Below are 23,173 nucleotides of genomic sequence, written 5' to 3'. Positions count from 1 at the left end.
TCACCAGTCTACGTGCACACCAAGCTTCTCCAGGCTGCCACCCGTGCTTGCTGTCTCCAGGCGTGGTCTCGGGACTCCAGGGGGACAAGAACAGCAGCCTAGGGTGCGGGAACCAAATGCAGCCAAACCAGTTCTGGGCACTACACGCCCTGGGGACAGGTGATGGCCAGCCCTGCAGCAGGTGGGTGGGGCAAGGCCAGGCAGCAAACAGAGAGCACAGGTCCTGCTCCCGCCAGGCCCTGAGGCGCGGGCACTGAGGCGCAGGCAGCAGGGCCAACGAGCAGCAGGGTCCGTGCACTCAGGGCGCCTACCATCGGGCTCACAGGCCGTCCTCCGCCAGCTTGCACACCCGCTTCACCCTGGCGTAGGGCCCCAAGGAGTCCTTGGACACAAAGTCCCAGAGCACCTTCACCCACGAGTAGTGCTGGGGCAGGTGGTCGTAGTACTCGGGCGCAATCTTCCGCACCTGCGGAGAGGGCACGTGGGTCAGAGGCTGCGCACAGCCACAGGCGCACGTGCGCGCAGACACACGTGAGCACAGACCACATGAGCGCACAGACACACGTGAGCACACAGACCACGTAAGCACACACGAAACCCTGTCACCTCCCAGGGTACCCGTGTCCAGGCCAGCCGGGCAGGAGGCCACCCGGCGCTGCCCGAAAGCGGAGGGGCCATTCGCCAGGGCCACCAAGAGGCGCTGAGGCCCCTGCCCCAAATGGGGGTGAGGAGTTAAAATGCACACACCCCCTCCCCGGAGCCCACACACCGAGTTTCTGATCCAGGAGCCTCGGGGTGGCCGAGTCCTGCTGAACCAAGATCACGTCCATGCACCTCGGCCCAGCGTTTGGTGCCCTCTCGGACCTGCAAACCCCTCTGACCTTGGCTCCCACCATCCTCCCACCCCGTCGCCCTCCTGCCAGCCTCAGGACTTGTCATTTCCCCCTCCAGCTCCCTGCCCCTCTCTACACCTGACACCCTCAGCCCGCCTCCTCCAAGAAGTGCTCCAGCCTCAGCACCTACATCCATACCAACTGCAGGGGAGGCCTCCCCCCCCCCACAGAGGACGCACCAGGTGCACAGGGCCTGCCTTATAACTGAAAAGGGGGGCCTAAGGGGGATGAGGGGGCACGCACGGCAGGGACAGGGAGCCTTTGCCTTGGCCTGGGAGAAGGAAAGGCTCACAGCTGACAGCAGCTGCGTCTGCGAGTATCCTGGGTCAAGATTCAGGCTCTGCTGCTTCCTGAGTCGGGGACCCCTGCTCCCTGAGCCTCTCCCTTCGCGTCCATGAAATGGGTGTGATGGGCTTGAAATGCTGCGTAGGCTTGTGGTGAGGCTTCGGTGAGATGGTGCCCGGCACAGAGCGGGACCTCAGTACCATTGGGCGCGGGGGGTGGGGGGTGCCTGCACAGCCAGGGTAGACACGCAGGCTGTCAGACTCCAGAGTCACGTGGGCCACGGCACAAACACCTGCACACCCAGACCAGTGCTCACTTGCACTCCGGCACACGAGTGGGTGAACATGCACTCACAGACAGGCACATATGGACAGGCACACCTAATCACGTGCAGGAATGTGGGCACAGACACGCACACACAGTCTCGCACACTCAGACACCCTTCCCACCACCACAATCTCCAACCCCCTGTGCGCGGTCACTTCTGCTCTAACCGACCAGTGCCAGACCGGAACAACAACAACAACTCCTCCGCCTCCCCCCTCCTCCCTCCCCCTCCTCCCTCCCCCTCCCTCCTTCTTTAGAAATTCTCCAACCCAGGTCTCCCAAGACAGAGGCGCCAGCCCAGGGGCTTCCACTCTGAGTCAGCTCGGGCCAAGCCCCTTGGGTCACAAAGGGCAAGGGCCACCCTGTCCTCTCTGCCATGAAGGGGCCCCTGAAGGGTCACAGGACAAGAAATGCGGAGGGACAGGGTCAGGAAGGGGAGGTGCTTCACTTGCAGTATCGTTACTGCTGCTCCATTTACAGAAGAGAAAGCTGAGGCACAGAGAGGGCAAGCGGCTTGCCCCAGGACACACAGCCAGCCAGTGAATAGCATAGCTGTGCTCAAACGGGTTTTCATTAAACCAAGAAGCCTGAACTGTAAAATGCCCCTTGAGCCCCTGCCCCGCCCCCACCCCCGAATTCACCTTCCTATTCTCCAGCCAGGCACTCCGTGTGCCAGGTGGCCCTTCCTTCTGCCCTGGGGATCCCAAGTGAGCACGTAGCCATCCCGTGATCAGCACGAGAGAAAGGCCAGAGTGTGGCCCAAAGCCCTCCCCGGGTTCCCCCACGTCCCGCTAAGGTGCCATCGCAGCCCTGCGACCATGGCCACATACCAGGGGCAGGTTGCAGCCCGGGATGCTGGGGAAGTCGTGATGCTCCATGTGGTAGCCCACGTTGAAAGTGATCCAGTTGAGGGGCCCATAGTAGGAGTAGGTCTCGTGGCCCTTGAGGAACATGTAGTGCTCAGCCACAAAGTGGCCCGAGATGGGGTGCAGGCCCAGCCCCAGTAGGGAGCTGGCCAGCAGGTAGACCATGGGCTTGAGCCCCCAGAGGGTGAAGATGGTGGCGTTGGCCGCCAGCTGCGCCAGGGCGTTGAACACCTCCATGCGGGTCATGGCCTTGGGGTGCACGCAGAGCGGCCGCAGCGAGTAGAAGAAGGGCTGCAGCGCCAGCCAGAGCAGCTTGCGGGCCGGCGTGCAGAAGAGCCAGCCCTCGAGGCGCGTGGGCACGTCCACGTCCAGCCCGTCGCCGCCCAGGTAGCGGTGGTGATCCACGTGGTACTTCTTGAAGGAGGAGGCGTAGGGCACACCCAAGGGCAGGTTGGCGAAGACGGCGAACCAGCGGTTGTGGGCAGGGTGGCCCGTGCCGAAGGCCGTGTTGTGCGAGATGTCGTGGATGGCCAGCGTCAGCGAGTGGTTCACGCAGCCCCCGAAGGTATAGGCCCAGAAGAGCAGCCAGCGCCATGCCAGGCCCCGCACCAGCCAGCAGGCCAGCAGCTGCGCCAGCACCATCCCCAGCACCAGCCACTTGAGATGAGGGTCCGGCCGCATCAGGGCCTTGATGGCCGGGTACTTGGCTGCAGGGAGGACCGGGAGAGAAGGTGAGGGGTGCGCTGGCCGCGTGGTCCCAGATGCATGCTTCCCCTCCTCCCCGCTTCAATTTTTCCTGCCGTCTTCCCTCCCTCTCCTTTCCTCCACCATCCATTAAGCCCCCAGGCAGTGACACGGAGAGTCACTCTAAGATCTGGCACTGGGCTTTGGGCCTAGAAGCAGCCTCGCCTGTGCTCGTGCCGAGGGAGGCCGGCAGACCCGTCTCCCCCCACCACCCAGGGGGCTCTGGGGAGACTCCCCAGGGTGGGGGTCTTTGTCACCAGCCTAAACAAAGAGCAGGCGTCAGCAGGGGCCACAGAAACACAATTCCCAAAATCAAACAGCTGCCGAGAGCCACAGGTTCCGTGCACGCGGTGCTGTGTCCGGTTGCTTGGCTGCTGCGGGCTTCCAGGGAGCCCAGAGGGGCCCCTGGGAGGGGGCAGGGCGGCTGGGGGAGGGGAATGTGGAGGGCTCTGGCTTTGTCTTGGGTGTTGCAGTTCGTAAAACAAACAAGATCTGAAGGAAATATGATAAAATGTTGAATACGCTTATTTTGGGTGGTGGGTGTTTGTTATAGTATCTTTTGTACTTTTCTGTATTTTGTTTTACAGAAAAGGAAAAAACAATGGCAGTGGGAGTTGCCCAAGCAGGGAGGGCCTTCCCAGCCGAGGAGGAGCAGCCGGAAGAGAACAGGGTTGGGTGGGGGCCTTGGGGCAAGAGAGCAGTGCCTTCTAGAAACCTCTGCTTGGTGGGAGGGGGCTGGCAGGCTTAAGGCTGGTGAGGCAGCTGGTGCTGTATCCAGGGGCACGGAGGGACAGGGCCGGGGGGCATCCCATGCTCAAGGGGACAGTCACCCTCCCACTCCAGGTCTGCTGTGTCCCTTGGTTCCCCGGCAGAGGAGACAGGCCCTCAGGTGGAGCCAGCATCCTGACACAGGGATTGGGATCCAGGCCGGCGAGGGCAGGGCTCATCCCAGGCACCCTTAGGACAGTCAGTACCTGTCTCCGGTACCTTCAGTGTCCACCCCTCCTACCCATCCAGCAGCTGGGTGGCCTCAGGCTGGCCTGTGAAGAGGGTGTCCAGGGCTGCAGCAGAGGCTGGGCCCCAAATGGAATCGGCCAGGCCAAGGTCAAATCCTGGCCTACGCTTCCCTCCTCATGACCCAGGAAGTCGCTGCCCTTTTGTGCTCAGAATGGGAAGCATGTGACAGGGCTGCCTTCTTCCTCCCAGCCCAGAGAACTTTCTGTCAGAGCCACCCAGCAATGGAACAGGCTGCTTCATAGGTGGTGAGCTGCCTGTCCCTGGGGGTGTGCAAGGAGAAACACAACAAGGGCAAGGACTTCTGCCCCAGAGGGGAGACTCAGGCTCAGAGTCTTCCTGCCCAAGCTATGGTGGTGCCACAAGCCCATCTCGAGGTCAGTCTTGATCTTGCTGTGTGTGGCCATGGTACATTCCCACCCTCTCTGGGCCTCTGGGTCCCAGTGTGACACAGTGTGGGCAGGATGTGCCTCACAGGGTATGTGTTCCACATACCGGTCCTGCAGCCTGATGGTGGGACAGCCTGCGTCTGCTGGAGATGCTGGGGAGGGGGGCGGTCGTCGGGGTTCCCACATCCTAGAACCTCTGCCCAGGAAGCCCAGAGTCTCCCAAGCAGCACTGACGCCCCTGCCATCTGCACACCAGCCCTCCCACCGAGCCTTCACCTCGTCTGGCGGCTGCGGGGGTTTGGGCTCCAACCAAGTGAGCACTGCTTGGGGGGGTGGCCAAACCTCACACCCCTACCCCCCACTCCCATTCCAGCCTCCTTCCCCCTACTGCTGGGGCCACCCGCCAGGCTTCCAAGCTCGGCAAAACTGCCCGGGCCCTTGGATCCCGGGAGCTCTCCCCAAAGCTGCCGAGGACACCACCTAATCAGGTCCCGAAGGATGGTGGTCACAGCACAAGTGTCAAAGCAGAACTTGGGAAAGAGCAAGCGAAGCCCAGGCCTGGCAACAAACCTCAGCCCTGATTAACAGGGGCCCAGGGGGCCACAGCATCTCCAGGGGGGTTGGAAGGGAGCAGCGTTCAGAAAGGGTTCAAATTCCAGCTCTGGATAAGGGTTATAAGAATTATAAGAGGGTTATAAGGGTTACAAGAATATATAAAGATCTCCTACAACCCAAAAACAAAGACAAGCAACCCAATAAAAAATGAGCAAAGGACCTGAATAGATATTTCTCCAAAGATGTGCACCTGTTTCTCTAAGCACATGAAAAGATGCTCAGCAACCATCAGTCATCAGGGGTGCAGTCAGCCCGACAGTGATATCCCACCTCAGAGCCGCTAGGACGGCCACACTCAAAAAACGGAAAATAGCAAGTGCTGACAAGGCTGCAGAGAAATGGGGGCCCTTGTTTGTATGTTGCTAGTAGGAATGGAAAATGGTGCAGCCACTGTGGAAAACAATTGGGTGGTTCCTCAAAAAGTTAAACATGGAATTACCATAAGACCCAGCAATTCCACTGCTAAATATATACCCCAAAGAATTTAAATCAGGGACACAAACAGAAACTTGCATACCCATGTTCACAGAACTACTCACAATAGCCAGAAGGTAGAAGCAACCCAAGTATCTGTTAACTGATGAGCAGTTAAACAAAATATGGTCTCTCTACACAATGGAATATTATTCAGCCTTAGGAAGGAGTGAAACTTCCAATTACAAAATAAGTAGGACGTGGGGATGTAATGTCTAGAATGGCGACTGTAGTTATTAATACTGTGTTGCATATTTTTTTTTTTTTTTTTTTTTTTTTGCGGTATGCGGGCCTCTCACTGTTGTGGCCTCCCCCGTTGCGGAGCACAGGCTCCGGACGCACAGGCTCCGGACGCGCAGGCTCAGCGGCCATGGCTCACGGGCCCAGCCGCTCCGCGGCATATGGGATCCTCCCAGACCGGGGCACGAACCCGTATCCCCTGCATCGGCAGGCGGACTCTCAACCACTTGCGCCACCAGGGAGGCCCAATACTGTGTTGCATATTTTAAAGTTGTTAAGAAAGTAGATCTTGAAAGTTCTCATCAAGAACTTCTCATCCAAATAAAGAGGGAGACATAGAGAATGGACTTGAGGACTTGGGGTGGGAGGGGGAAGCTGGGGCGAAGTGAGAGTAGCGTCGACATATATACACTACCGAATGTAAAGTAGGTGGCTGGTGGGAAGCAGCCGCGTAGCACAGGGAGGTCAGCTCGATGCTTTGCGATGACCTAGAGGGGTGGGATAGGGAGGGTGGGAGGGAGGCTCAAGAGGGAGGGGATATGGGGACATGTGTATGCATATGGCTGATTCAGTTTGTTGTACAAGAAAAACACAGTATTGTGAAGCAATTATACTCCAATAAAGGTCTATTAAAAAAAAAAGAACTTGTCATCCAAGAACTCATCAAGAAAAAAAAAATTTGTAACTGTGTATGATGACTTGTTAGGACCATTTCACAGTATTCCATATCAAATCACTGTGTTGGTGGGGGAGGGATAAATTAGGAGTTTGGGATTAAAATATACACACTACTGGGACTTCCCTGGTGGTCCAGTGGTTAAGACTCCATGCTCCCAATGCAGGGGGCCTGGGTTTGATCCCTGGTCAGGGAACTAGATCCCGCACGCTGCAACTGAGAGCCCGCATCCCACAACTAAAGATCCCACACGCCGTAATTAAGACCTGGCACAGCCAAATAAGTAAATAAATATTTTTTAAAATATATGTACCCTGCCGATGCAGGGTACATGGGTTCGAGCCCTGGTCTGGGAAGATCCCACATGCCGCGGAGCAACTGGGCCCGTGAGCCACAACTACTGAGCCTGCGCGTCTGGAGCCTGTGCTCCGCAATAAGAGAAGCTGCAATAGTGAGAAGCCCGCGCACTGCGATGAAGAGTGGCCCCCGCTTGCCACAACTAGAGAAAGCCCTCCCACAGAAACGAAGACCCAGAACAGCAAAAATAATAAACTCCTACCCCCAACATCTTCTTTAAAAAAAAAATATATATATATATATATATATATATATACACACACTACTATACATAAAATAGATAATCAACAAGGACCTACTGTGTAGTACAGGGAACTCTACTCAATATCTTGTAATAACTTGTAATGGAAGAGAATGTAGAAAAATTATATATATATATTTTTATATATATGTATGTATAACTGAATCACTTTGCTGTACACCTGAAACTAACACAACACTGTAAATCAACTATATTTCAATAAGAATTTTTTTTTAAAATCATTACGTTGTACACCTGAAGCTAATATAACGCTATAGGTCAATTATACCTCAATTTTTTTTTTTTTTTTTTTTTTTTTTTTCGGTACGCGGGCCTCTCACTGTTGTGGCCTCCCCCGTTGCGGAGCACAGGCTCCGGACGCGCAGGCTCAGTGGCCATGGCTCACGGGCCCAGCCGCTCCGCGGCATATGGGATCCTCCCAGACCGGGGCGCGAACCCGTATCCGCTGCATCGGCAGGCGGACTCTCAACCACTTGCGCCACCAGGGAGGCCCTGTACCTCAATTGTAAAAGCCCTTATATTGCATTTGCTGCTTCTCTGTCACAGCGCCGGCTCCCCCAGTCCTGCTCCCGGGAACTGACTCCCAAATAAACTAGCAGCACGTCCCACCCCCCCAAAAACAAAGGCATGAAGGAGTACCGCAGGCTGCACACAACACGGATGCACCTTGAAGACATGATGCCGAGTGAAAGAAGCCAGTCAGGAAAGGCCACATACCGTACGATTCCACTTACGTGAAATATCTAGAACAGGCAAGTTCACAGAACCAGAAAGTAGAGGTTTCCAGGGCTGGGGGGCGGGGGGGTGGGCAGTGACTGGTAATGGCTGTAGAATTTCTGTTTCGAGTCATGAAGAAGTTTTGGAACTAGTAGTGATGGCTGCACCACACCGTGAAAGTCACGAATGCCCCCAAATCACATGCTTCACACACGGTTAAAATGGCAAATTCTAAGCTGTGACAAAGTGAAAGAGTGGCTTGGACATATATACACTACCAAATGTAAAATAGATAGCTAGTGGGAAGCAGCCGCATAGCACAGGGAGATCAGCTCGGTTCTTTGTGACCGCCTGGAGGGGTGGGATAGGGAGGGTGGGAGGGAGACGCAAAAGGGAGGGGATATGGGAACATATGTATATGTATAACTGATTAAATTTGTAAAATAAAAAAAAAAAAATGGCAAATTCTATGTTATCCTTTACCACAATTTTTTTTTTAAGTTTAAAAAAAAAAAAATCCCAGCTCCAAGCAGGTTATGTCAGCTCCAAGGCTCGTTTCTGAACCATAAATGGGTCACTGGGAGGATGAATAGATAAGGCACGGAAAGCTCAGGCTGCCCGGCCAGGAGCAGACACCCAGATGAATCTGCGCTTTCTGACGACCACCCAACAAGGTGCACCGTGAGGGCTGGCGGCCAGGATGCTGCCCGAAAACGGGGATGCCGGGGACAGCGGGGGTGGGATGAGGCTGTGTGGCGCTCTCCTCCCGGGCCTCGTGGCCCAACGGCGGCCGAGTGGGCTGTCCCTGCATTGCGTGTGGGAGGCGACTTGGCTGTCCCAGAAAGGCCAGAGGCCCCGAAGGATACTCGCTGCCCCAGGCAGGTGGAGGAAGATGCAGGGAAGGGGGTGCCAAGGCCCTGCCACCTGGAACCAGCTCACAAGGTGGAGGGAGAGCCTGGCAACTGGGGTGAGCAGAACAGGGGCCCCCCAAACATATCCAGGTCCTACTCCCCTCACTGTGAATCGGTCAGCTTCTGAGGGACACTGGAAGTCAGGCTGCACCCAGGGTGCTGGTCTGCCGACCTCACAACAGCAAGGAGAGCCTGGAGTATCCTGGCGGCACAGCGTCACCCCAGGCTCAGGGCAGTGGGAAAGCGACAGGAGAGGAGGTCCGGGGATGTGCAAGTCTCCACCGGCCTCGCCAGCTGTGAAGATCGAGGGGCCACGAGCCGAGGGGCGCAGGCGGCTCCAGAAGCTGGAAAGGCCAGGAAACAGATTCCCCCCTGGAGCCTCCAGAAGAAACTTCACCCAGTGGGACCCGGGTCAGACTTCTGACCTCCAGAACCGTAAGATAACAAGCGCATTGTTTGTGGTCATTTGTCTCTGCAGCTCTAGGAAACGCACAGCAACTGGACGGGGGATGAGGAAACCCCGGGGCTCCGACAGCCCGGATAACCTCACTGCCCCATCCCTGCACTGGCCTGGCACTGGGCGACTCACATTCAACCCTGCCCCTCAAGGGCGCCACTGCCCGCCAGCCTTGGCCGAGGTGGACCAGCCAACATGGCGCTTGCCCAGCCTCACCCTGCCAGGTGGGGCAAAGGAGACAAAAGGACCCCAACCTGGGGTGTTGGCCCCACTCGGGAGGGGGGCAGGGGGCAGGCCTCATCCCAGCTTGTTCCTGCTGCCAAAGGGGGTCAGAGTGAGCGGGCACACTTCAGAAGGTGGGCCTCAGTGGTGCCCAGGAAGATGCGTGATTCCACTGGGGGAGCTGAGAGGCCTGAGGGAGTGGGAATCCAGCAGCCACAGTGAGGTGGAGCAGGGGAGGATGGAAGTGTCTTCACGACGCCAGGGCAAGAAGGATGGCCCGCAACCCAGCCTTCAGGAATGTTCTCGCCCAGCGCCCAGGAAAGCACATGCAGAGTTCCCGAACATTTGCATACCTGAATGTCAGGTCGGGACCACAGGCTGCAGGGCTCCATCAGCCTCCCGCCCACCAGAGGTGGCCTCTGGACACCAGCCTCGCCCCTTGGGCAACCAGGGGCCAGGCCCTCACCTGCCCAGGCACACCTGGGAGCTCAGCCAGGCAGCCAGAGGCCACCAGCCTCCAGAGGGTGCGTCTCTCCATCTTCCCCTTGGAAGGAGGCCAGGCCTGGGACAGGCCACACCTGCACCAGGTGAGCACAGACCGGCAAGCTAGCAGGGACAAGCACCCCAGCTCAGGGATCCAGGCCAGCAAACAGGCCACCCCCGTACCCCTCAGAGGCAAGGGCAGTGACAGAGCCCAGCAGCTGTGACCTCAGATGGTGGGCCTCTGGTGCTCCGTCTGTCATACAAGGCCAGTAAGTCGTGCATGAGTGGAAGCAAAGGAGACCATCCTGGGGCATCCCTTCCTCCTTTCCTGGCAGTTTCCCAGGGACTCGGGTGCGGCCTCAACACAGCCTGGGGTGCCTGGTCCCCAGCCCCTCACCCTGGCCGACTGGGCAGGCCACAGCATTGCCCCAGCCTAGGTCTCCACATCTGGGAAATGGGGCCGACACCCCGACCTGCCCATCCAGGCTCTGGCGAGGCTGGGATAACAGCTCTGAGCCCTGGGAGCTGTTACTACTGTTGTTATTAAATACAGTTTTCTGACCTGAGAGTAAAAAACATCCCATTTCTGACCTCTGGGGTTGTGGGCCGATCTTGCAGGTGATCTGGTCCCAGGCTTGCTTTAACCTATGAGAAAAGGCCCCATGCTCCCCGGCCACGATAGTCACTGGGCCCAGCCATCCTGCTGGAAGCAACGGAAAAAGGCGGCCAACGCACAAGCTGGATGCTGGGCAGCTCCGGGGCGATCCCGAGAAGGGGCCAAGCTCTTAAGCTCCAGATCACCCCCACCCTGTCCGGAGGCCCTGTCCAGATCACAGTGAGGGGAGGAGGAGCCCCAGCAAGCCAGGCAAGCCAAAAACGGGGGCTCAGACAGCGGCCAGGGGGCCAGGAGCCCAGCGGATTCCATGGGTGGCGTGGCTCGGAGACCTCGCTGAATACCCCTGGCCTTCAGTGGAGACCCCAGGAAGGCGCCATCTAAGCAGTGGGGCCCCTCCGGACCCACCCCAGCCGCGCTGGTGAGCAGGTCAGGCTGGTTCACCAGCTCAGCTACCGCCTGCTGGACGAAGACTCCAGCTTCACTGAAGCGAAACAGCAAACATCGAACCTTTTCAATTCCAGGGCTTCTGGGTCCCTGAGGAGGTGGGAGGCCTAGAGGCCTCCCTGAGAAGATGCTGTGGGGCCCTCCAGCCAGGCAGGCCTAATGAGGTCACTGGGTGCAAGTTGGGCTTGGGATAAATGGAGCCGTGGGCTTGGGGGTGCCCAGCTGCCGGGGGTCAAGGAGGGTCACGGCAAGGAAGGCCGAACTTAGCAAGGCCCTGGGGGCCCCAGCAAGAAGCTTTTCAGCAGGAGGCGAGGTGAGAAGGTGAGGCCAAGCGTAGGCCTGGGGAGGGAGGGCTGGCTCGGGGGGTGAGATGGGAGAGACTGGGGCCAGCGGATTGCAGAAGGACAGAGATGGGGGGCGGGGGGCGCAGAGAAGGCCAGGGGGTGCTGGCCTGACGGGGGTGCTGGCCTGACAGAGGGGCGCCTCTTCTGGGGCTCAGGGATGAGGCTGGGGAGGGGAAAGCTGATGGCTCCACGTTCTCTGGGCCCCAGGAGAGGTGGGATGCCCAAGAGGGGGGCGAGACTGCCCTGGCAGCCCCACGAGGAGCCCTCCGGGCCTGGCTGAACACCCAAACCTGGCCCAGCCTGACCAGGCTCTGCCCCCGGGGGATCTGAGCGGATGTCGGGGGGGAACCCTGCTTGCTCAGGCCTCCAGCACAGAGCACCAGAGAAGCTGGGTTAGGGCACTCACGCCTCAGGGGCTCTCTGCTCCAGTGGGGCAGCCTGGAGCCCGCATGGACGGCCACATGGAACCGGAGACAAACAGACCCATGCAAATGGCCTTCCAGCAGCAGCCTGGGCGGGACCCAAGGCAGCTGCCCACGAAAACAACCATTGCTAGAAGTCACACTGTCGAGACATGACACAGAAAGGAGGGGCGGAGGCCCAGGGAAGGGTCTGACAAGGCAGGGCAAGGCCGACAGAGCCAAGACTTGACCTCAGGACCCCCCGACTTCAGGCCTGCGGGATGTGGCCGCAGCCCGGGGGTGGACGTGGTGCTCAGCAGGTGAAACGTGCCCGGCATCTGACACACACTCGTGCAGCCCTCACCACCCTGCCTGGGAGGGGACCGTCCCCCCATCTTAGAGATGAGCATGCAGAGCTTCCACCACATGGTGAAATGACCTAATTTTCCACTGGCTCCTCCAGAGTCCACAGGGATTCCTCAGCCCCGAGAGGACCTGTTTCCTGGAGCTGGGCTATGTCATCAGGGCAGAGCGCCCAGAGAAAATCCTGGGTCCCAGTTCAAGAGAGCCTCACTGCAGCCTGGCTCAGTCCCACTGCTGCGTGCCCTTGGGCCAGCCCCTGTCCCTCTCTGGGCCAGCTTCCTCACTCTCCGTCCCTAAGGCACCCACTCTGACAACCCTGGGCTGTGAGGACCTGGAGATGGGGTCTTCCCCAGGGCACATGGGCCTTGGGTGGACAACAGAGAGGAGGCCGTAGGCCCCGAGGTGCTGGGGAGCTTGGCTCCAGCAGATGTGAACATTTCCATGCATTACATATATTTACATACGTGGCAGACTTGCTCATGAGGACCCAGAGGGCTCAGGAGAGGAGCCTGCCAGAGGGAAGCAGCCTGACCCCGACACCCTACACTGACCCCAAAGAACAGTCTACCCGTGGACACCTGGTTATTCCCAGAAGCCTTCCTGACAAATCCTGCTGTGCCACGCGTGGTGGGGAGGAAACGGCAGAAACAGGCAGCCAGGCAGGGGGGGCTTCCGGGCCCTCGCCCTCCGCAGGGAGCAAGGCCCCCCCACGCAGCCCCTGTTGACCGGCCCCGATGAGGTCCCTTCTCGCCGGCCTCCTCCAGGGCTCCCAGGAGCACACGGGGCTTCTCCCCACTCTGGATCCTCCACACACCCGGGCCGGGCACCATCTAGGGCTAGATACCCTGACCGCTTCCCCAGGGAGGTCAGGTGCCACCGCAGGACAGTCCCGCTGGCTCCAGGGGGGCCCCGTCACCGCCTTTCACCACCAAGCGCCCTCCAGCCTGAATATTCCATCGTGTCGATCAGCTCGCTGTGCCCACCTGCCTCCAGCGCCTGTCTGACCCTGTCCCGCCACAAGCCGTGCGGAGCACCTTCCCTCTCCCCGCAGTGGCTGAGCACCTGTCCTCTGACAGCTTCTACAGCAAAGGCACCCAAGCCCTCTTCATCCCCTCCTTCCTGAACGGCTCCCCTGCAGCTCCGGCCCCAGTGCTTCCTAAGCCGCCTGCCCTGCCCCACCTCGCCCCCTCCTTTCCGGTTTTGGAGCCCAAAGGCAAGCCTAAGCCTGGCTGGTCAGTGTGGGCGGTGCTCCGGGGGGACCAGGGAAGCGGCCCAAAGTGCCTTCAGGAATCACTCACCCACCTCCTGCCCAACCTGCTCTTGATTCCCGGACAAATATTTGCCGAAGGTCTGGGCCGAGCCAGCCCCAGGCCCCAGAGGTGGGAGGGGCTCGCAGGCTCAGGGCGGGTGGGAGGCACACGAGTGGGACACACGTGTGGGGCACAGTGGTGTGTCCCGACTAGGACGGGCTTAGAGAGGACACACACACCAAGTCCCATGACGCTCGAGCCGAAACTCGAGGGATGAGGAGTGGCTCTAAGGATACAGGGTGGGCTGCCGAGTGACTGCAAGTGGTCCTAGGGACCTCCGGGGTGAGGGGAAGTCTCTAAAACTAGACTGTGTAACTTCACTAAAAAATCACTGGACTGTGCCTTTAAAATGAGTGAATTTTATGGCATGTAAATCACACCTCATAAAAGCTGGTACGAATTAAAGAATGTGGATTAGAAGCAGGCCAGGTGGAACGCACAGCACACACATCAGTACGGAGGCCGGGGCCACGTGAGCTGGTGACTGCCCGTGGGTCACGTGCCAGGGAGGACAGGAGGGGGACAGGCTCTCTTCAGGTCCCAGGTGGAGAAGAGGGTGGAATAAAGGCGCAGGCCGGAGTCACCAAGTTAGAGCCCTGTCCTAACCCTAACCAGGCTGGGTGACCTTAGGCAAGGGGCCTAACTTCCCAGGGTCCTGCCCTGCATAAAAAAAAAATGCAAATGTCTGTAAGGCCAAAAAAAAAAAAAAAAAAGGTGGGGGAGAAACTAAACGAATGAAAAAAATGTTCCAGGACTTCCCTGGTGGTCCAGTGGTTAAGACTCCACGCTTCCAATGCAGGGGTGCGGGTTCAATCCCTGGTCAGGGAACTAAGTTTCCACGTGATGTGCAGTGTGCACCCTGCCTCAAGAAAAAAAAAAAAAGTTCCAAGTGAAAAGACAAAGGACAGACATGGGAAGATTCTTGTTACATGTGGCAAAAGCAGGGCCACTACAAGTCATGTATAAAAGACTCCTAGGGATCCAGGAAAAGGGCTCCTCCGATAGAAAAAGGACATGAGTCGAAAATTCACATAAGGAGAAAGACAGTGAAATCATGGAAGAAACACTCAGCCTCACTAATCAGCTCAGAAATGCCAATTAAAACGGGATGTCTCAGGACTTTCCTGGTGGTCCAGTGCCTGGGACTCTGTGCTCCCAATGCAGGGGGCCGATGTTCAATCCCCGGTCAAGGAACTAGATCCCAGAGGCCGCAACTAAGAGTTCGCATGCCACAACTAAAGATCCCACATGCTGCAACTAAAGATCCAACGTGTCCACAACTAAAAAGATCCAGTGTGCGGCTACTAAAGATCCCGCATGCCAACTAAGACCCAGCACAGCCAAATAAACAGATAAATAGATATTAGGGGGGAAAAAAAAACAACGGGATGTCTCCCTGCTCTCCAGCTGGCAAGGATTAAACCGCGTGCTCTGAGCTGTGGCTGACAGGTCCCTGGCACCTCTGGAGGGAGGGGAACCCTGCGACGGTCGTGGCAGGTTGGACTAGAGATGCTCAAGCTTTGGCAGGTGCCTACTGCCCCACTCAGCCTCGCTGGGAAGGGCACTGGTGGAGGTGGGCCCGGCCCTGCCCTTGGGAAGCTCAGAGTCGAGTGGGAGAGTCAGACAAAGCTATCACCCCACAAATCAATGTAGAATTACAGATGGGAGCAAAGGTCACAAGGTAACAGTGCACAGCACCCCACAGAAGGATAAGGGAGGAATAGCTGGGCGGCAGAGACGGGGGTGGACTGTGGTGTGGGCAACCAGCCTATGCCTGCCGCTGTCAAGCCCCCAAATATACCGCTCTCGCCCCAACTCCGTGGGCGGCGATGCATGTTGGTAGTTTGAAATTGGGCATGACGGAAATTGCTATAAAAATTGGCAAATGCCAATTTGCGAATCAGGGTCTTTTGTTCCCTCCAGAGATTCAGTTGATTGTTTAATATTTCCCAGCATACCGTGTGTGAGGGCACGCGCTGTTAGACAGTGTTTCTGAGAAAAGGATATTTAGGCTGAGACCTGAAGGATGCATAGGAGTTCCGTAGACGAAGAGTAGGGAAAAAGAATTCAAGCAGAGGAAACAGCATTTGCAAAAGCCATGAAGTAGGAAATGGACAGATGGTGGGTATATTCCACCAAGTGGCTAGAGAGCAGAAAGTAAGGAGAAAGGGCAGGGGCCAGAGCATGGGGATGCCAATACGCAGAGCAGAGATGAGATTTTAGGAAGCGAAGCCCTTGGAGGATTCAAGCCAGGGAGGACACAGTCAGCTCAAATAGGGTCCTAGAGGGACTCCCTGGTGCTCCAGTGGGTAAGACTCCACGCTCCCAATTCAGGGGCCTGGGTTCAATCCCTGGTCAGGGTGCTAGATCCCACATGCCGCAACTAAGACCCAGATAAATAAATAAATATTTTTTAAAAAATAGGGTCCCAAGGATCACCTATTGTCTGTGCTGCTGTGCACCCATGCACCCAGCACCCCTCCCTCCCCACCCAACTTAGGCTCACAGCACCCCTTTTTCAGAGAGCTGCAACTCTCTGACGTCACAACGTGATACCGTGCAGCTTGCCCATCACAGCCCCCCGCCCACTGGCCAATCAGAGGACTCACAGCTCTGACCAGAGATGAGCTGGCTCAAGGGGAGGACGGGCTACTCAGGGCAGAAGGGGAGAGAGGCACCTCTCTCTCTTCTGTGGGCATCTCAGAGCTGGGTGGACACAGGCTGCAGCCCGCCTGGAGGACGAGGAGAAGGCTGACTGCAGCAAGGACAGGGGCGGGAGAGAGTGGCCATGTGGCTGGCCGGCCCTCCACCCCTGGCTCCAGCATCTCTGTGGCTGGGTGAGGAGCCTCCACGGATGCGCCTGAGAGCGTCGGCCAGTTCTGTTCTGGATTTTACCACTCACCACTCAGAGACCCCTGCGCCCACCCCAGGGCCTTTTGTGAGCAAATCATCCAACAACTGCCAGAGTCTCACTTCCTTGCTTTCCTCTGATTATTTGATTTTCTTTTTCCTTATGAAAGGGCACATACATGGTAAAACACACAAAGAAACAAAAAATCACAAAGCTATTTGTTTTTGAAAAGACAAATTCAAACCCTGCTTCTTATTCCACTGGGCACCCCTGGCTTGGACTCCGATCTCCAATGTGACCAGAGTCTCGCCGGCTCCGTTCCTGCCCTCACAGCACAGGGAGCCTCAGCCCTGGCCTGCAAGGCACGTCCCCATCCAGGCAGGATCTGGAGATGGACTTTGGTCCCACGCGAAGAGCACGGCAACCAGCTCTACGCGAGGACTTCCTGGGTTCTGACTTCAAGATTAGGATCTTTGAGCATCCAGCGGCCCCCCAGGAGCTTGGTGTGGGCCACAGCAGCCAACTGGCTGGGACTGGAGCACATCCCTGCCTGAATACCAACTTGGCCTCTGTGGCCACTGAGCTGTGTGGCCCTAGGCAAGTCACTTCCGCTCCCTGAGCCCCACTCTGGGGCCTCCTCTGTAAAGACAGGCTGACGGTTACACATAGGATTTCCCTCAGGCTGGGAACAGCACAAGCTTCAGGAAAACAGAGATGGAAAGGCGTTGCCTGTCCTTGGGGAAAACACGGGCCTTTCTACAAGAGGTAATAATTATTGTCGCAGCTAACATTTTGTTGAGTGAGTGCTGGGCTAAGCATGAACACCACCTCATATAATCTGCACAACAGGGACTTCCTTGGTGGCACAGTGTTTAAGACTCTGCGCTCCCAGTGCAGGGGGCCCAGGTTCCATCCCTGGTTGGGGAACTAGATCCCACATGCATGCCGCAACTAAGAGTTTGCCTGCCGCAGCTAAGGAGCCAACCAGCCACAACTAAGACCTGTTGCAACCAAATAAATAAATAAATATTTTAAAAATAAATAAATAAAAGTGATATTTTTTTAAAAATCTGCACAACTCCATAAAGAAAGTGCTACAATTCACCCCTTTTAACTCAATCAAACCTCAGTTTCCTCATCTGCTTATTGACTTGCCCAGGGTCACATGACTAATGAGTGGGTGTTGTCCTTGCCACGAGATCAGCTCACAGACAAGGTCTAGAGCCATGGAACGTGCCCCAGAGAGATAAGGACCCGATGGGCTGGAGCAGTGGACGGGAATCCCCCTGAAGCACCCTCCCCTGGCCCAGGCTCGGGGCGGGGGGGGGGGGGGGGAGGGTAATTCCCACAGGAGGGAGAGCTGAGCAAGAGTGAGTGGGGCAGGGTAGCGGGGAAGGTCCCCCAGGCGGAGAACAGCGTGCGCACACGCCTGAGAGGGAGGGGGAATGGCACGTTCCAAGTTCGTTAGCTCAAAACTGGACGCGTGGGCTTCCCTGGTGGCGCAGTGGTTGAGGGTCCTCCTGCCGATGCAGGGGACATGGATTCGTGCCCCGGTCTGGGAAGATCCCACATGCCGTGGAGCAGCTGGGCCCGTGAGCCGTGGCCGTTGAGCCTGTGCGTCCGGAGCCTGTGCTCCACAACGGGAGAGGCCACAACAGTGAGAGGCCCACATACCACAAAAAAAAAAAAAAAAAAAAAAAACTGGACGCGTGGGGAGGAATCCACAGCACCCGGTGCACAGAGGGAATCTGCAAAGCTCCCTGGAGAGTCAGCCCTTGAGAACTGGTGCTGTTCCCACCCTGACCCAAGTCACCTCCCTCTCCTCCAAGTCTTCCAGGCTTCCCAGCCACCCTGTCCAGGATGCTTCCTGGATTGGTTCCAGGGTCCGTGGCTTCCCTCTTGAGAGACAGATCATTCTCCATGTCCTGGCGTGCTGGGTACCAGAGTGAGCACCTTCTCACCCATGCTCTCCTTTTATCCTCATACCCACTCCTCCAGAAAGGATGATGGTGCCCATTATGCAGATTGGGAAAGTAAGTCTGCAACCCAGAATGTCTGGATCCCTCCAGGCAGCTCTATGGGCCAGGATACATCCCGCAGCCTTCTCCACCTGGGGCCAGGTGCCAGGGGGAGGTGGGGGACAGCCAGGGGAGGGGAAGGAAACACAGCCCTGCCTTGAAACTGCTGAGAGTGCTCTGTGGGGGAGGGAGGACCAGATGATCACCAAGCGCCCTCTGAGCCACCTGCAGGAAGTTCGCAGGCGTAAATAGTGCTGGGTTATTGCTTACCTCACAGGAGAAAACCACAGACGTTACAGACCCACCCAGGGGTCTCTAGGCCCCGAAACCCCAGCAACAGCAGGGCACAGTCATACACTAACCACTCGGTGCATCCAGTGTCTGAAAGGTAATAGGACAGATATTTCCCTAGCCTTGGGGTGGGGCAGGAAGACGTCAAAGGGAAAATTCTAAAGAAAAAAAAGCCAACCTATTCAAATGCATTTTTAAAAAAAACAAAAAAGCTTTTGTGACTATAAAGGGAAAAAGATTTGCAATGTATAAGACAAAGGGTTAAAAGCCTCTATACAAAGAGCTCTAACACCAACAGCAAAAGACCAAGCCAAGAGAAAAAAAAAATTTAAATGGCCAATTAAACATTGAAACCAATCATCAAATTAAAAATTAAACCCATAATGAAATGGTTTTGTCAATCTGCTTGGTAAAAATTAAAAACGTTTGCCAACCCCAGGTGTAGGCGAGGGTGTGGTGAAATGGCGACGGATTCTGGGGCAGGGGAACATGTCCACCCTGCTGGAAGCTGGCCCGGCACTGCAAAGGCGATTTGGTGGCACCTAGTAAAAGCTGTTCTGGAGGTGCGGGCCCTTTAACCCCTAATTGCAGGTAAAGGACTGTACATCCTGGGTCTTCCTGAGAGACGGATGGAGCCCATCAGGATGGGTGAATCCAAAGGATGGGTGACCACGTAGGTAAAAATGACCTCCCGGGACACTAAACGACAGAGAGGGGGGCCACCGTGTGTTAGGCTATAAAATAAAAGGACAGACTCTTTGGTGCAGTCTTTGTTTTTAAAAAACTTGTCTCTCTGCTTCAGCGTTTGCTTCCTTCGAGGCGCTCATTCTGCCCTAAACTCCGGGATTGGGGGTGGGCTTGGCGGCTTCTCCGGCTGGGCCGCCGGGACCCCGGCGCCCAGCGCACATCGGAGCCCGGGGGTGCGGCGGAGGACAGGTGGCTGCGGAGCTGCCTTCGAAGGCGGGGCGGCGCATCCCGTACACAGACAGTCCCTGGGGCCGACCTCTGCGCTTCGACCTCTCCCCAGAGCTCGAGCCCTGGTCCCGGCCCTGGGAGTGGCTCGCGTCCCACAGCCAGGATGGAGCAGCTGAGACGCGCTCCCCTGACGCGCGGATCTGCGCTGGGATCCTCGGGTCTTAGATCCCAGGACAGAGGCAGAGACGCGAGGGGACTTCCAGGCCGGAGCTGGGGACCCTCAGGAAACCCGAGCCGGGGACGCTGAGGCAGGGGGAGTGGCGCTCCTACCCTCTCTGGAGCAGAGGTAGGGGAGGGCCTGCTAGGCATCCGGGCCGCAGGAGCGACCCCCTGGGCTCGGGCTGGCCCGGGACACCAGACGGCCCCAGGGCTGTCCCCACCTGGGGCCCGAGCTCACCGAGCATCTCCTTGCGCCGCTGCGTGTGCGGCTGGTCCGTGTAGACCCACTCGAAGTCGCTGCGGCCCGCGCTGTTGCCCATGGTGGGGCCGGGAGCGCGGCTCAGGGCTCGGCTCCCCTCCACCTGTCTCCCTGCTCTGCGCGAGGACCAGTTCGGCCTCGGGGCAGGGCCTCCGGGGGCGGGGCCTCTGGGGGCGGGGCCGGGAGCGCCACTGCCACCAGACCTGGGCGCGGCCTTGTGTCGGGGCAGAGGCGGGTCCCCGGGGCTCTCGGAGCCTCAGTTACCTCGGCTGGAAAATGAGACTGTTAGGACGCAACCCGTGCAGAGTCCCCGGACCCCACGTTGTGTGGCGACGCCCCGTTCCCTCGGTTTCACTGAGCCCCCCCCCCCCCACCGCGGCTGAGCACCAGTTCTCTCCGCGCGGCCCAGGGCCACTCGCGCTCCTGCCATCCCTGCCCCTACAGACTCGCCAGTGAAAGCGCCCACCTGGCACGGGGCAGGGGTTGGAGGGTAGAGATTAAATGGATGCGAAAGTGCTGGTAAGCAGAAGGGGCTCGGGAAAGGTTCGCCACAGCGATTCTCCCTTCCCCTACCCACTCCTTTCATGCAATAAGGCAGAGGACAATGAGGTGTCTGCAGGTTCGAGGGAGTCAGTCAGCCCCACCCCTGCCTTCAGGGAAATGGAGCGACAGGGACACAGGCATGGAAGAGGCCTATTAATGACTCAGGGTGATACGTGCTATGACACAGGTAGGTCCTGGGACAGCTAAGGTTCAGTAGAGGGGTCTTTTGTATTAGGCTTCTAAGGATGAGTAGGAGTTCAACAGCTAAAGGAGGGCCAGGGCACTGGTGGTAGCGGGAACAGAAGCTGCAAAGGCTGGGACTTGGAAGAATCCAAAACTGTCAGAATGGAGAGTCGGGTTTGTGGGGAGTGGGGGCACAGGGCCCCTCACTGCACCTTCTCAGGGATTCCTCCCGGCCTCCTCTTGCTTCTTTGGAGCTTTGTATCGTGTACCTTGTGTACCTGGAGCCCAGCCTGTAGGAGCTGCCTAGGTAGCAGACTGGCCTGGCAGCCAGAGGTACCCCAAGGTGGGCGGGTAATAATGGTGAGCCTCCCTCCAGCCTCCCGCAAGTCTGTGGGCCAGGGCCAAAGGCAGTCCTGGCGTGAGACGGGAAGGAAGGCAACTGGGTGTGGGCATCTGGTGGCGGCCAGCCACTTGCCCCTGAGTCAAGGGTAGGAAAATGGGCCAACAGAGAGGCTGGATTCCCTGTCCAACAGGGAGACGCTTAGAGCCTAGGGTTGCCACCACCCCTTGCACCACCCAACAGTGTCGCCTACCTGGCTTGCACACCTCCAGGAATGGAGAACTCAGCACTCCCTGCTCCCCTGCTCTATTCACAGCCAGAGGGACCCTCAGAAGTCGTCTCAGCGGCTGCCACTCTACAGATGGGTACACTGAGGCTCAGAGATGAAGGGGGCCTCAGAATAAGCAGAAGAGCTGGGCCAGGCCCCTGATCTTTGACTTTAAAAGCCCAAAGTCAGAGTGTCAGCCCCGTGTTACAACCAGTGAGATCTGAGTCCCAGCTCTGCCCTCTGGGGCACCACCATGCCTGCCAGCTCCCTCTGCCCAGGATGGAGATCAGCAAACCACTCAGAGATCGACCCCAGGACTCATATGTCCAGGTGAAACTAGCCCAATGGCTTCATTTTACAGATGAGAAAATTGAGGCCAAAGAGGGGACAAGTCAAAGAACAGACTGGAGAGAGACCTGAGAGTGGAATAAAAGTTCATGACTTCCAATCAGCTGCCATGGCCAAGTAATCCCCAATTCCCTGAGGTCGGCTTGAACCACAGAAACTCGGCTTCAAAATGATGAACCCACTCAGAGCACATGGGCTAGTCTCCCCACCAGGTCCCTGGTCCTAGAAATGAAAGAAACTGCATATTCATTTGTAATGTGGTGTCCTGGGTGGGATCCTGGACCAGAAAATGGGCAGTACGTAAAAACTAAGGGAATCTGAATAAACTATGGGCTTTAGTTAATAATAATGTATGAATATTTGGTTAATGCCTTGTGTATTAGATTATAATATATCCCTATATTTTAAGATAGTAAAATAAAGAGAATTGGGTGTGGAAGCTATGGAACCATCAATACTATCTTCACAGTTTTTCTGTAAATCTAAACCAGATGTTAAAGTTTAGTTTAAAAATGAAGCGGGGCTTCCCCGGTGGCACAGTGGTTAGGAATCTGCCTGCCAATGCAGGGGACATGGGTTCGAGCCCTGGTCCGGGAAGATTTCACAGGCCGCGGAGCAATTAAGCCCGTGTGCCACAACTACTGAGCCTGTGCTCTAGAGCCCGCGAGCCACAGCTACTGAGCCCACGTGCCACAACTACCGAAGCCCGCGCACCTAGAGCCCGTGCTCCGCAACAAGAGAAGCCACTGCAATGAGAAGCCTGCACACCACAACGAAGAGTAGCCCCCGCTCACTGCAACTAGAGAAAGCCCATGCTCAGCAACAAAGACCCAACACAGCCATAAATAAATAAATAAATAGATATTTCTTAAAAAAAAAAATTAAAGTGAAGTGTATAGACTTCCCTGGCGGTCCAGTGGTTAAGACTCCACACTTCCACTGCAGGGGTCACAGGTTCGATCCCTGGTCGGGGAACTAAGATCCCGCATGTAACAGGGTGTAGCCAAAAAATAAAAATTAAATTAAAATGAAGTGTATAAAATGTACATATGTACAGATACATACATGCATAGATACATACATATGTATACAGATACATATATATATGTGTGTGTGTGTATATATATATATATGTAGTCGTTGTTAAATCCCTAACAATCTTGGAAAACAGTGACTTTTGTGGATGGAAACCGAGAGGAACTCAACAAGGCCAGCCACTCTTCCATGACTCCTGCACACCCTCCACTCCCCCACTTCCCCTAAGCTGGGTACCAGCCCCAGTAGGCAGGGTTCACTGACCCCCAGGAGGGACCCTGATCGGAGACTCTTGGTCAGGGTGCTCTGGTGTCTTCAGCTGCCTGTGAGAAGCAGGAAGCACCTACGCCCAGAAGTCTTGACTATAGTGTTTGCTGCCCCAGCAGAAAGTCCTCTCCTGCCCCATGTTTGCAGAAAACAGGCCAGAATGCATTCCACACAGCACCTCCCAGCCCTCCCCAAAGCCAGCTGAGTCTAACAGCCCGTGACCCAG

At 56.8% G+C, this 23,173-nt stretch overlaps 1 protein-coding gene across 1 annotated transcript; it reads right to left on the bottom strand.

Annotated features, from left to right (window-relative positions):
• Positions 1-319: 319 nt before the first annotated feature.
• Positions 320-20,024, bottom strand: DEGS2 (delta 4-desaturase, sphingolipid 2). Its single transcript, XM_060097887.1, has 3 exons — positions 19,943-20,024; positions 2,336-3,078; positions 320-466 (listed from the first exon to the last, which is right to left on the bottom strand). The coding sequence occupies exons 1-3, from the start codon at positions 20,022-20,024 to the stop codon at positions 320-322; spliced, it is 972 nt and encodes a 323-aa protein (XP_059953870.1).
• Between the last annotated feature and the right edge of the window lie 3,149 nt (positions 20,025-23,173).

The sequence above is a fragment of the Mesoplodon densirostris genome, chromosome 4 (assembly GCF_025265405.1).
Source record: "Mesoplodon densirostris isolate mMesDen1 chromosome 4, mMesDen1 primary haplotype, whole genome shotgun sequence".
In the NCBI taxonomy this organism is placed as follows: domain Eukaryota; kingdom Metazoa; phylum Chordata; class Mammalia; order Artiodactyla; family Ziphiidae; genus Mesoplodon; species Mesoplodon densirostris.
The sequence above is the reverse complement of the archived record's forward strand: the minus strand, read 5'-3'. Positions and strand labels throughout refer to the sequence as shown.